This window comes from Nansenia antarctica (assembly GCF_963989245.1).
Source record: "Nansenia antarctica genome assembly, chromosome: 4".
In the NCBI taxonomy this organism is placed as follows: domain Eukaryota; kingdom Metazoa; phylum Chordata; class Actinopteri; order Argentiniformes; family Microstomatidae; genus Nansenia; species Nansenia antarctica.
Genome location: NC_137689.1, coordinates 27,164,704 through 27,178,747, shown reverse-complemented (window position 1 = coordinate 27,178,747; position 14,044 = coordinate 27,164,704). Strand labels below are relative to the sequence as shown.

The 14,044-nt window shown below is 43.8% G+C and overlaps 1 protein-coding gene across 1 annotated transcript in view; it reads left to right on the top strand.

Moving 5' to 3' along the window:
• The first annotated feature begins 3,922 nt into the window (after window positions 1-3,922).
• Window positions 3,923-14,044, top strand: part of shisa2a (shisa family member 2a) — a 14,933-nt gene continuing 4,811 nt past the window's right edge. The window contains exon 1 of the mRNA XM_080529919.1: window positions 3,923-4,338. Within this exon, the coding sequence (XP_080386045.1) occupies window positions 4,029-4,338 (310 nt within the window). The 5' untranslated portion in view covers window positions 3,923-4,028. The remainder of the gene's footprint in view (window positions 4,339-14,044) is intronic.

Sequence of the window (14,044 nt, the reverse complement as noted above, 5' to 3'; positions counted from 1 at the left end):
AAAATGATGGGCACCCTCAACTTTACATTTGGTAGCACAGCCTTTGGAAAAAAAATAACTAAAATCAATCGCTTCCTGTAACCATGAAAGTTTTTGACACCACTCTACTGGAATTTTGGACCTCTCTTCTTTTGCCAACTGCTCCAGGTCTCTCACATTTGAAGAGTGCCTTCTCCCAACTGCTGTTTTCGCGCCACAGGCAATCTATGGGATTAGATCTATTGGATCTGGACTCATTGCTGGCCACTTCAGAACGCTATTTGTCTTAAACCATTTCTGGGTGCTTTTTGAAGTGTGCTTTGGATCATTGTCCTGCTGGAAGACCCATGAACTCTGACAGGGACCCAGCTTTCTGACACTGGGCCCTAGATTGCAGCCCAACATTCTTTGGTAGTCTTCAGAATGCACACAGTCAAGGTATCAGGTGCCAGAAGCAGCAAAGCAACCCCAAAACATCTGTGAACCTCCGCCATGTTTGACTGTAGGGACCGTGTTTTTTCTTTGAAGGCCTCATTTAGTTTTCTGTAAACAGTACAATGATGTGCTTTACCAAAAAGCTCTATTTTGGTCTCATCTGTCCACAGGATGTTCTCCCAGAATGATTTTGGGTTCTCCAGGTAAGTTTTGGCAAACTCCAGTCTGGCTTTTTTTTGTCTCTGTGTCAGCAGTGGGGTCCTCCTGGGTCTCCTACCATAGCTTCCCATTTCATTCAGATGGCGACGGATAGTGCGAGCTGACACTGTTGTACCCTTTATCTGCAGGTCAGCTTGAATTTGTTTGGAAGTTGATCTAGGTTTTTTTATCCACCATTCGAACAATCCTTTGTTGCAATCTTTCATTAATGTTTCTCTTCCGTCCCCCTCCAGGGGAAACAATTTAGTTTTTCAAATTCTCAGACAGTTCTTTGCTCTTCTTTCTTTTCTCCATGCTCAGTGTGGTACACACAGACTCACAACATAAATGTTGCCACAGGTGAGTTTAAATACAAATTAAATGAGCATTACATGCTTGAAATACAATTATTTCTTCCAATTTTGAAAAGGTGCTTGAAATCATTTTGTCCAGTCCTTTTTTGGAGTTCTGTGTAGAATGATATCAGATTTGGCTTTTTTTTTCTCTGCTTTTTGTGCTGTCCCAATGCAAACAAAATAAATAAACATGTGAATACCAAAGCATTTGTAATTGCAACCATTTTCTAGGAGAAGTGGTGCATTATCTGATCCCTACACTAATGAGAGTCGGATGAAAATCTGTCTTATCATTATTGACCACTAAAAAGTGACACTTGCCATATGACCGCTAAAAAGTGCCATATTGTAAAATGAATGTAACAAAAAATCTAGCCTATTCACCCCCACCCCAACATGGATGAATCTCTCACAATGGAATACAAATGGATGTGGTCCTCTCTGTCTCTCCTGTGCACGAGGCTCTCCTCTCTGTCTCTCCCAACCTTTCTCCCACTACTGATCATGGACCGCCTGTCTGGAAGGATTCTGTGAAATCAGCACAAATTAATTACACTAATACATCAGGCAGAATCTCACTATGTATGTGGGGAGACATAGGCTGTACAGTACAGTATATGCCCAACTGAGTTAAACACTTTTGCTGTTCCCGAAGTAAAAATATATGGTATTCACTTTTTCATAGTATATGTCATTCACTTTTGTGGTATTCACTGTAATTATGTGCAAGGAAATCTCAGAAAATGGTTGTGTTGTCATGTGAAAGTGGTTGCTAAGCTTTATTCTGAGTTACCTAAACAATGGAATCAGAATCAGAATTGTATTACATCTTACTGTACAAGTACACAAGTAAGTGAAAGTAAAATAATTATTTGGCTTTGGTTCCTCAACATTGACATTGCAGCATTCAGATACAAAACACAATAATAACACAATACTTATAAGTGACTTAGTAAGTAAGCTAAAAGAAAGTTAAAAAGACATTGATAAAGTAATACATTGATGGATTTTACAGTGGCCTCAATAGTAAAAAAAAAAATGCTGTGCAGTACGATTATATGAAATGCAATATGATACAATACAGTACAGTAGTAAATGAGTCCAAAGGTATACAAGTAATCCAATAGTGTGCAGTATTTATTATACTGCAATATGTAGATATATGTTGTAATGGTCATTTGTATAGACATACATTCCTGCTTTCTAAACTTCAGGACAATATATTTTCTCTAGGCAGACATCATGCTATTCTAAAGTACCAACACAAGGACTACATTCATGCTATGGTGGAGGAGGTTTTGGAGTGAGGTGTTGGATGGTAGCTCACCACAGTGAGGGGTAGGTTGAGGATAACAATCTTTGCAGACCATCATGATTTGCCTAATTACTAGGGCGGACCCCCACTGTCAGCCCAATTATCATCTGAACATCTCTCACAGGCTTACTTAACAACCCAATTCTACATCTGATAACAGCCCAAAATGTCATTGCTGAGTAAAGAACTGTGTCAATTCAGTTAAGGACATTGAAGAGATTGACATCTTGAACCACCAATAGCTAATCTATAGAATGAGTGAATACATAGGAGTACGGTCATTTAAAAGAGAAGATTTCAAGATTTTATCTTAACCCTTTACCAGTGTTACACTTAGCAACTCCATCATCAGATTTGCTCTATTCTCATTTACCGACAAGTTATGATAATTGGTAAACACTGTTCTAAATGAGATTGCATAATCTTAATTTGCTATCATGACCTTTTTAAATTATATTTCTCACAATGACCTTACCTTCCACTCTAAAAGCAGTCTGGTCATGTCATTAACAGAGATTAGGAACAGCACAAAGGGAGTAAATTGCCATTGTCCAGAAGCCTGCATTAACATTCAACAAACAATGCCAGCCATTTTAGGATTTGTGATGGTAATTTGGCAAACTTGTTTTACTGTGGCCTACTTGCCAGTAATGCCCTTTCACAACCTAGCAAGAGGAGCCCATTTAGACCGCCGTCGTCTGTTGCTGTGAGCCGACCTGTGGATGGTTGAGTGCTGGAGAGGCTTCTTTCTGAACATCTTTGTTTTTACCACTTTACTTAGATTCCTATACAGTATTACGCATTAGATCTCTTTCTACCATTTTAGAAATGAATTAGCCTAGCTGATTTGATAGAACTTTGATATCCAATATAATCACTGCTATTTGCTATAGCATGTTGTCTGTCTACCTGTCTGCTCAGAAAATTGGAATGCAACATTTCTCCAGATGATTGAACATTGAACCCAGATGATTGACCTCCTCAGGTAGAAACAGACTCACTCCCACGGCCCCAGTTGTCTCTGACTTCTGACCACTGTTTGCTCTGTTTGTTGATTTTACCCTCTTGGTTGGGGGCTGACGTGCTAAATGATGACTGTCTCTCCTGTATCTCTACATTGTTCAATGAATGATCACTATGTCTCCCTTTGTCTTTGTCCAGTTGCATATGTCTCCCATATGATGGTTTTATGGCCAGACCAGAGAAAGCTACTAAGCAAACTGCGTTTGATCAGTATAGTATCAAAAGTCTATCCTCAACTCTTACAATTATTTATGTTGGTAAACGAATGTACTGTAGTGGCACTCTCTGGGCTGTTGAGTCCTCTTTGTAGTTAGTACAGACAGATAGTCTAGATATCTAGAGTATCACAAGGTTATTTGACTTTTCTTTTTGAATGAAAAATCCTCAATTTTGCTCCTTGGAATTCCAGTTCAATATCAAATTAAAATTTAATTATATCCAAAACAAGCCCAGTAGAACAGCATGATTTGCTCCAGACCCCTCCCACCATTAGCATTGGTAAAGCTGAGGATAAATAGCTGCCTGCTGTGGTGGTCTCCTCAGTGCCCCGATGGTAATTGGCCTCTCTTCTACTACGTGCCAGGACAATACCTCTCACTCTCTATTCCAACATTGCAGTGGTCATCTGTTCATGCGATCAAGCGTTCTAGGCTTATATTTCTTAAATTGGACGTTCTTTTTAAGCTCTGCAAACTCTCTCCAACTCTTTCACACTCTTTTGGATGGGCCTGCCTGGTATACCAAATATGCGTTTTTTCGTTGCCTTTCATTTGGTATTTTCTTTGTTGAACGGTTGTGTGGCGAGCTCTGGGGAGTACTGCCATGGCTGGGGAGACTCTTACAACACATGGCACCCGAGTTTCCAGTGTCCAGAGCGCTACGACGGTCAGGACGCGAAGTACTGCTGCGGGACGTGTTCGCTGCGCTACTGTTGCACCTCTGTAGAGGCCAGGCTGGACCAGAGCTCCTGTGACCTAGACACCGTCTGGGAATTCGAAAACAATGCCAACACCGACAACATTGCACCGAAAGGTAAGAATCATGTTCCACAAATGTTTTTGCTCAATTGTTTACAATTCACAGATTTCATTGGTATTAGTTAATGTAATGTTGCAATAAAAGACAACATTGGGGATTGTCTTAACCTTCCTCTTCCGTTTGTTTCATTTTCCAATTTCGTATATATTTTGGTATCTGTTACTTACTAAAAAATGAAGAAGAGTTCCTGAGCAAATTTAAGACTTGTTTATTCAAAAAGAAGCAGGTTACACAGCATGGCCCCTCAAATGGAGCTGATGGTCCGAATCGGTCACAGGATGGATGTGAAAAAATAAAGAGAAAGAGTCCATCTACGTAGCGGACTTTATACCCTGTCACTATTATTTCGCTGAGCCAATCAAAACAGAGTCCACGTCATTTTAATTTGGTTAGATACAAAGTTTTACCAGTGAGATCATAGTAGGTGAGGTCATTTTCTGGCCTGTAAATAGGATGTTATTGTCTTATTATAATGCAATTCACCCTATGGTCTAATACAATTCTAATGCAATTTATGTTATGGGCGTCTTGTTGGCTCGGGCCCTAATGCAATTATATCTTCCCATGATGATATTACATCCTCTGCACATGCATGTCAAAAGGCCATTGTGTGTATTTAGAGGCCCACCGCTATAGTTACAGAGCATGAAAATACACTACACAGCCCCCCTCGGAACACGCAGAGTGTGTTCCGAAACTAAACGACAGACAGAAAAACTACATCAACCCATCAACTACATCAACAACATCAACACACCAACACATCAACACATCAACACATCAACACATCAACATTAAACCACACTCAGTTCATCATGCATAATACAAAAACTGAGATACAGAAATTTCCAACGACCGATGTTTCCCTCGTCCTCGAAGCGGCAGGGTCAGAGGTTGCTAGCACATGGCCCCAGTTGGAGAACAGCCTTTACCGCTGTCTCAGATTGATAACACTTCCATAATCAGGAGCTTCCATTGTCGCGTAACCATTACATCACTTCACAACCGACATCAATCACATGATATAGAAAGAAACAAACAGGAACCGAAGCAAACAATCACAAAACATCACTTAATAAATAAATCATCAAAAGAGGAAACAAAATCAGAAAGCAAAGCAGAATCCAGCTTTTGCTCATCAGCTATGTCGGCCATCATCAAAGCATTAACCGGAACATCAGAAATACACTTTCCAAAACATTTGATTAAAATACCAAGTAACATAATACAGATGATAATGACAACAAGAATAATAGCGACGGACCTGATCATATTACCAATACCTGAAAAAGCAGAATCAAAGAAATCCAATGTATTCCAACCGTGTTCTTTACGTAAATCCTCTATACCCTTCTTGTTAGATTCATGGAAATCATACAGAGCGTTACCAGAATCCGAAATATAACTGCAACATTCACCGCCTATCAAAGCACAAGTACCACCCTGACTGGCCAAAATAATGTCCAAAGCCATTCTATTTTGGAGAGCTACATTCTTAGTTTCAGTCAATTCAGTAGCCAGGGCAGATACTACAGCATCCGAAGCATTAATGTGTTTTTCAAGAACGGATGATAGGGCACTTAATTCAGTCTGAGAGTTGTAGACACCATAACTTGGGAATATTAGGCCAAAAAACTTCTGAGCGGTAGATAACGCCCTACGACTACGATGGGTTGCTTGTTTGTGAAGTACAGACATCTCTTCCCGAGTAACTTTCCTAATCAAAGGTATCAGATGAGCTAAATAACAAAGACCCTCACTCAAAGCAGGAAGCTTAGAGAATGCATTATTATCACACACAAGAAACACACCCTCCGGGAGTTGAAGCTCCGTACCAGGATACGGGAAAATGACACCACCTATACAAGACGCGGCCCCTAGCTGACGAAGCGCGCTGCCCTTGAGCCGAGATTGTATGTCAATACAGGTTGTAATATTTACGAGAGGCATGACCTTAAGCTGCGTGGTGCCTTTCTGCCGTCTGGTAATATTGGTATCATGTAATTTCATTTGAGGCACCATAGCACAATCAACAACTTTACATTTCAATCCAGAAATAACAACTGAACCTCTCCACCGTGTAGAAGTCACACTCCCAGAACATAACAGATGAGGACTCAATGCAGTACCATTCAATTGAACGAACATAGCTTGGATAATATATATCTTCTTCGGACCTGTTGGTTGTGACAAATGTGTAAGCCTATCAATAATAACCTTCCCCACACCGCTAGGCCTATGGTGTTCGTTAACTGCTGCTGTCAGACGTTCCAACACACCAATATCCACACCTGCATAGGAAGAATTTAAAGGAACCAGAATCGTGCTGGGCTGACAAGAAGAGCTCTGGTTCTTGCCCTGTAAAACAAATTGGGCTAAACCCTGCCAATTATAATGAAACCATTCTGCTTTAGTTAACGGTATGGGGAAAAACATAGGAGCAGATGTACTTACAGGGACCTGTTGACAAATCCAGCAATCAGAATAATTCATTTTTGAAGCAAAATCTTTCATGATACTAGTGGCAGAATTAGGGTGGGACCGTGTCCCCAGGTGATTAGAATCATACAACAAATAATCGTCAGTAGCGACTACAATCACCTTCGTAGAAGCCTTCACAGCAACATTTTCAACCTTTCCTGGTAACTCAACGTGAACATATTCATGCACAAATTTCTCACAGTCCAACCTATAGTAGTGTGGATAGTCAGGAGCGTTCCTACAAACTTTGTCCTTGAAATTGTTGGATTCACTAGACACCTGTTCACCGATATTACGTCTAGCACACCAATACGAGTTCAACACCTTGTCAACATTAGTTAATGTCACACGAGTTTCTTGCGTGTTGCTTGAGTGTTGATTAAGTGTAACATATTTAGCATCCAGTAAATACCACTCGTCCGCTTCGGCGGTATAGATCAAACAATCATCAACAGTACAACGTGAATGTGGGCAAATAAAAGATCTACCTGCTGTGATCATTCTTTTCTGACGTCCAGGCATAACAGTGTGTGAGTGAAGTGTAACATTGTCCAAGGAAGTCAATGGGGTAGGAACACTAAGGGGTATATTAGTCTCTGAAACGGCATGGCTTGAGTTTCCTCCTAATTGGCCTTGGTGTATCACGGGATCTGTCTGGTTGGGGTGTATCACTGACAGGTCTGTGTCTCTCAATGGTACCTTGGTCCGGGCAGCCGCCCGGGTTGCTGACATCTCCGTCTGGAGCATTGTCAGGGTCGGAAGGGGTGACAACAGGGGCAACACCAGGCTTGGTAGAACCCCCCAGAGGGGTGTCGCAGTCACTGGATCCTTCACGATCTCCCTTGGCCCGCTCATCTCTGGGCTGGACAGGGTCTGGGACGAGGCCCCCGGCATCATCTGCATCACGGCGCAGATACTCACCAACATCTTCGTCAGCCTGGATGTCCAAGCTGTGGACTTCCTCGTCCCCAGGGGTCTCCTCACCATCCTGCTGAGGCTCTCCCTCATCGTCCTCATCGGGTGCCTTGATGCAGTGATGAACGTGATACCAGGTGGGGGACCCCTTGATTTGGATGGCAGTCCCAGTGCACCGAACGACCTCGTATGGTCCTTCCCGTCGAGCCTCATGCCACTTCCGTCTGTAGACCTTCACGTATACTTTGTCACCCGGTTGCAACGCGTCCTTCCTCTCCTGTGCGTTCACCTCCTCTTCACGTTCCTGTTTGTGGAGCACATAAGAAGAGATACTCTTTTGCCGGTTAGTCATGTACTGTACATAGGCTTTCATGTCACTCTCCAAGAGAGCCAAACTTGGCCCTTTCCCACTGGTTCGTGCACAGGGAGCTGTCATTATTCTCCCCATAGCCAGTTCATGGGGAGTCAAGTGCAGCCCTCGAATCTCACTGGAACGACAGGCCATCAATGCAAGAGGGAGTCCTTCCACCCAATTAAGACCTGTATGCTGACAGACCTTAGAAAGACGGTTCTTAAGGACCCCGTTCATCCTCTCTACCATCCCCTGGCTTTGAGGTGAGTAAATACACCCAAATCTCTGCTTGATTCCCAACTTTTGTAGTATAAGCTTTACCGTCTTATCCACAAATTCCTTACCATTGTCTGACGCTATCCTATCTGGAATTCCAAACCTAGGTATGAATTCCCTGCATAGGAACTTTGCTACAGACTGAGCATCCTTTTTTCGAGTGGGGCATGCTTCTACCCATCTGCTGAACCTGTCCACTACAACTAACATGTACCTGTATCCTGCAACAGGACGAATCATGTCCACATAGTCAATCACCAAATGTTTCATTGGCCCGTTTGGGGTAGGGATATGCCCAGTTCCCACTGGTATTCCAGGTCTGATATTGTTTTTCAAACAGACCACACATTGACCAAGGATATGGTCTATTTGTTCCAATAAATATGGAGCCCAAAAACCATATTCCTTGGTGATCTTGCGTCTTACCTCCCCCCTGGCCACATGTGCTAATCCATGGGCTTCCTGTATCAGCATGCCTAATAAATCTGGGGGTGCCACAACCAGTCCCTCATGATTTCTCCATAGACCTGTGTCATCCTGACTAGCCCCCCTTGTTAACCATAGGTTTTTGTCTAGCGCATTTGCCCCACTCTGTAACATCAACAAATCCTCAAGCGTGACCATGCCCTGTAACCGTGTTTCATGTGTGACCAGCAGAACTTTACCTGCTTTGTCTGCTCCTGTAATGGCTTTGGCTGCATCATCTGCAGCCCTGTTACCTTGTGTGACATGTGATGAGTCAGATCTGTGTGCGGCACACTTCACTATGGCTAATTCCCTTGGTTTCATCATGGCTTGTAACAGCTTCATGATTTGAGCGTGGTGCTGAATAGGCGAACCATCAGTTTTCTTAAAACCCCGTCCCTTCCATACAGCTCCATGTAGATGACACACATTATGGGCGTAGGCAGAGTCGGTGTACACTGTCACTCTTCGTCCGGTTCCCAAGTTGCATGCTTCTGTGAGGGCAATCAACTCAGCCAATTGAGCTGAACAAGGCTGAGGAACAGCCTCGGCTTGTTCCACAATGAACCCTGAATTTTGGGATCGGACTATGGCATACCCAGCACGTAAACTTTCTCCTACCCGGTAACAAGATCCATCAGTCCAATACTCAACGTCAGCTTCCTTCAAAGGCAAAGCTAGTAGATCTGCTCTAAGCTTAGAGTACCTCATAGCTTCCTTCACACAATCGTGTGGTTCCCCATCTTCTGGGGTTGGCAAGGTCTCTGCTGGGTTAAGTGTGTTACATCTTAGTAATGTTACATCTTCCCTTTCCAACATCCTGTAATAATTCCTAATCCTAGGCATCGTCAAAGTATACTTGCCTTGATTCAAAAGATTCCTTAGACTGTGGTGGCAGAGAATGGTAATTGGGTACCCCATTGTTAAGGTTGTTGCCTTCTCGTACATAAGATATGCCCCGGCCATTGCTCTGTAGCATGGCGCGAAACCCATTTCTACCTCTGAATATGCGACAGAGTAATAGGCTATGGGCTGTGGACTAGGTCCAATGCCTGTTGGTTGCGTAAGAACAGCGCAGGCATACTTCCCTTTGGCTGAAGAAGAAACATACAATCCAAATTCTTTGGAATAATCTGGAAGCGCTAAAGCTGGCGCTTCTTGTAATTTGTGTTTAATTGTCTCAAACGCCAAATCAGCTTCCCTTGTCCAAGTAATGCAACATTTGAGTTTATCACTACCTGTTTCCTTAATCATCCCCCTCAATGGAGCGACCAGTCTAGTGTAATCCTCCACCCATGCTGAACTATACCCAGTAATGCCCAAAAACATCATCATTTCCCTAACCGTTCGTGGTTTTGGAGCCTTCTGAATAGCTTCCAAGTGTTCGTTAGTGACACTGCGATGTCCCTGTGTAATAGATTGTCCTAAGTAAGTTACCTTTTCCTGGCAATACTGTAGCTTCTTTTTAGACACCTTGTGTCCCTTCTCCGCCAAAACCTTTAACAGCTTAACGGAATCCCTGTGACATGTTTCTTCATCTGGGGCACAAAGGAGTATGTCATCCATGTACTGAATGGCAGTACTACTTATCGTCTGCCCTAACCCGTCTAAGTCCTCCTTCAAGACCTGATTAAAAACATGAGGACTGTGTTTGTACCCTTGTGGCATTCTGGTATATTGATAATGTTGACCTTTGTAGGTAAACCCAAATAACCCTTGACTTTCTACACTAAGAGGTATAGAAAAGAAAGCCCCGCATAAATCAATCACTGTAAATACTTTGGCTGTAGATGGAATCTGAGTCAACAGCACATGAGGATCAGGAACTTCGGCTGGATAGCTGACAACTACCTCATTCACAGCCCGTAGGTCATGTACCAGACGATATGAACCATCAGGTTTCGTTACTGGCAGAAGAGGTGTGTTACTTAACGGATATTGAGTTATCTTCAAGACTCCTGCCTCTAACAATCCTTTGATCTGTGGCTCAATTCCATCAATTGCTTCCTGCTTCAATGGGTATTGGTTTTTCCAAGGGGGTTTTGCACCCGGTATGAGTTCAACTCTCAATGGACGAGCTGATTTCACAAATCCAATGTCTGTACTGTTCTTTGCCCACAGGTCTGCTGGCACATTCTGTATCATTTCTTCTCTGAGGTCTCTTTCAGGTTGTACAGGAAGGATTAGCTGGTTCATTAGCTTCACAGTCTGCGGATGTCCTATTCCTTGAGCAGAGATCATCAGTTTTGTGAACTGTCCATCAATGCTCCTCCAGATAGCAGGGTTTTCTTTTGTCGTTACAAATCTGGCTTTTTCTGAGTCTGCCATCATTGCCCCTAAATGCTTCTGTTTATAGTGTTCAGATATCATAAGTGTCACATGAGGGATGCTACCCTCAATCTTATGCTCCTGATCTAGATAAGTGTCACTGTTTATCTTCATAGCCACTCCCTGAGGGCCTAGGATTATACAACTTGTACTAAGCTGTACCTGTTTTGGCTGATGCTTCAGCCACTCATCTGGGTTTGCATCTGCAACTTCTCTAAAATACTGGAGTGTACAATGCAATGGATCAGTAGGCCTTCTGGCCTCGGACATGTGTGCCAGGATATAATTGTCCCACATCCTTGCTGGTTCCATTAGGTCTGGGCTAAGCCCTCCCACCCAATACACCATAGATGCGTTGTTGTCCATCATGATAGACAGCTGTCTGTTCTCTTGTGGCACTGTCACCCGACAGCCGTCAGGTGTGCATTTCACTGTACAGTTCAATTGGCATAGTGCATCTCTCCCTAGTAGCCCTATTGGCGTGTGTTCTGATACAAGTATTGACAGATCTGCTCTCTGTCCTTTGTACTCTAAGCTTACAAGCTCAGTAGTAGGGATCAGCTGTTTAATTCCCTCGAATCCGATTGTCTTCACATATTTCCCAGACATAGGAAGGTGCGTGGCATCTTCAGGCTTCAGACAGGTGTAGGCTGCTCCACTGTCCACCATCAATTCTAATGGACGTTGGTTGACCGACACCCATATGGTAGGTTCATCTTCAGGCCTGTTTGTCACCACCAGCTGGCACCCCCCTCTCGGATCTTCTGGGCACCCCTATAGCCCAGCTGCTGGGCCTCCGTAGGGGTTCACCACTCCTGGAGCCGGTGTAGCAGGGGGCCTATATCTTCCTTTTTGTTTCCCCCCTGCGCCCCCCTGGTTCTTCTTCCAGCAGGTACGGGCTAAGTGTCCATCCTGGCCGCATTGGAAACATGGTCCTAACATCTTCTTCCCGGCTGCGGTCCATCCCTCTTGTGGTGGTCCTTGGCCAGGCTGGTTGTATGGCTGGTACGGAACCACTTGCACCCCTGGTGGCCCCTGTGGGTATGGATACCCCCCTTGTGGCCCCTGTGGGTATGACTGGGGAGGGACAGTTTGCAGTTGCTGTGGCTGAGATGGGACCTGTAGGGCTATGGTCTGCACTCTCTCTCTGGTTTTCTTGCCTTCAGTCAATTGTACTTGAGTTAGTTTTCTGAGTGAGTCTTCGTCTTGTGCCTTCTGTATCTGAATCTTCTTTCTAAATAATTCTACTTGGTGTGCTACGTTGTCTATATAAACAGCCTTGTTCATGTGTCGTAGCCCCACCACTTCTGCTAACTTGTTCTTAACTGGGGTAGGGAGACCTTGTTGAATCTTTTCCCTGATTATGGCTTTTTCTAACGGGTTATCTTCGGCATCCTTCCCTGTCACACTTCTCCATTGAGAGTGCACACGGGCTACGAAACCCCTGGGATTCTCATCTTCTCCCAGTGGCATCACGATGATATTGTCTGGGTGAATGTGAGTAGGGTATGTCTCTCTGATTGCCTTCCACAGCCTGCCTCTGTTTGCTGCGAAGAGCTCTGGGTCATAAACTGATGTACCGATATATTTATGAAGTCCTGCCTTCGTCAATATTTCCTGCATGGTGTCCAATCCTGTAATAAAGGCTAAGAGTCTTTTCAGGTCTCCCATCGCGGCCTGCGTCCCTGTCAGTCTCACGTCCATCTCGTTAGTCCAAGGGTGACCCCCATCTTCTAGGACTGGGAGTTTTTCGATCACTTCAGACAGATCTGTATGACCCCAAGGACGATATTCTATCTTGTTATCTCGAAACAGCACCGGGAAGACCCCCTGAATTTCCTCTTCCTCCGATGCCTTCCCTCTTGGTCTAAGGCCATAATTGCTTACTAGTGGCTCCGTTCTTTCGTCCCACCTTGGTGTCGCTGTAGACCTTGGGAGGTTCGGCTGGGATGTATGATGTGATGACACTTGACGATATTCTCTTGAGAGGTTCGGCTGGGATGTATGAAATGATGTCACTTGAGCTATCTGTTCTTCCAGTTCCTCTATCTGTCGTATACAACTTTCCTCCTCTCTTAGGCTTTTCTGGAGTTTTCTTGCCCTCTTTCTTAACTCCTCCTTATCCTTTTTCACCCTTTCTTCCTCCTCTTCCTCCGACATCCTCTTCTTTTGCTTTAAGCTCTCTTTCTTCTTCTCTATCTTCAGAGACTCCTGCTCATCTTCAGAACCACTTTCTTCTTTTCCCTTTTTATAGCGTCTTGTCCTTCCCTGTTTTTCGGCCCTGGCTATTAGTTTTCTGATCTGAGCACTGTAACCTCCCTGTGCATTGCTGTCAGCACCGGAACATTCGCCTTCACCTCCACTGCCATCTTCATTGTCATCTGTCTTGTTCTCTGGTTCGAAATCCACGGTCACTTTCGCTCTTCCCCTCTCTAGTACATTATCACCCCCATCTTTGATAGTGAAGGCTCCGTTCGTACTTAGGACGGGGACCTGAGGGTAGATCCGCTGAGAATTGTCCTCCAGTATCTTGGCATAGGGAGGAGGACTGGAGATTGGAGCTGTGTGTGAGAATGGAATGTTCACTTTCTCTTCCATTGCTTTGGCCAATTCATCTCTTTTTTCTGGATCCATGTGAGCTGTTTTCTCATTCCAAGCTAATGCTACTTTCTGCCCCTCTACCTTGAAGAGGTCTAAAATAGCTAACTCTAACCTGCGTTTCTCTGATCTAATCTTTCCTTTTTGATGCGCCTTATGTGCATTGATAAGTATCTCCAATGTTGCAATTAATTGTAAGTCAAAGGTGCCCTCTTCTGGCCATGGTTGTTCAATGTCTGCCCAACGAATATTCCATTTCGTTGACATTTTGCTAATCTCCTTAAC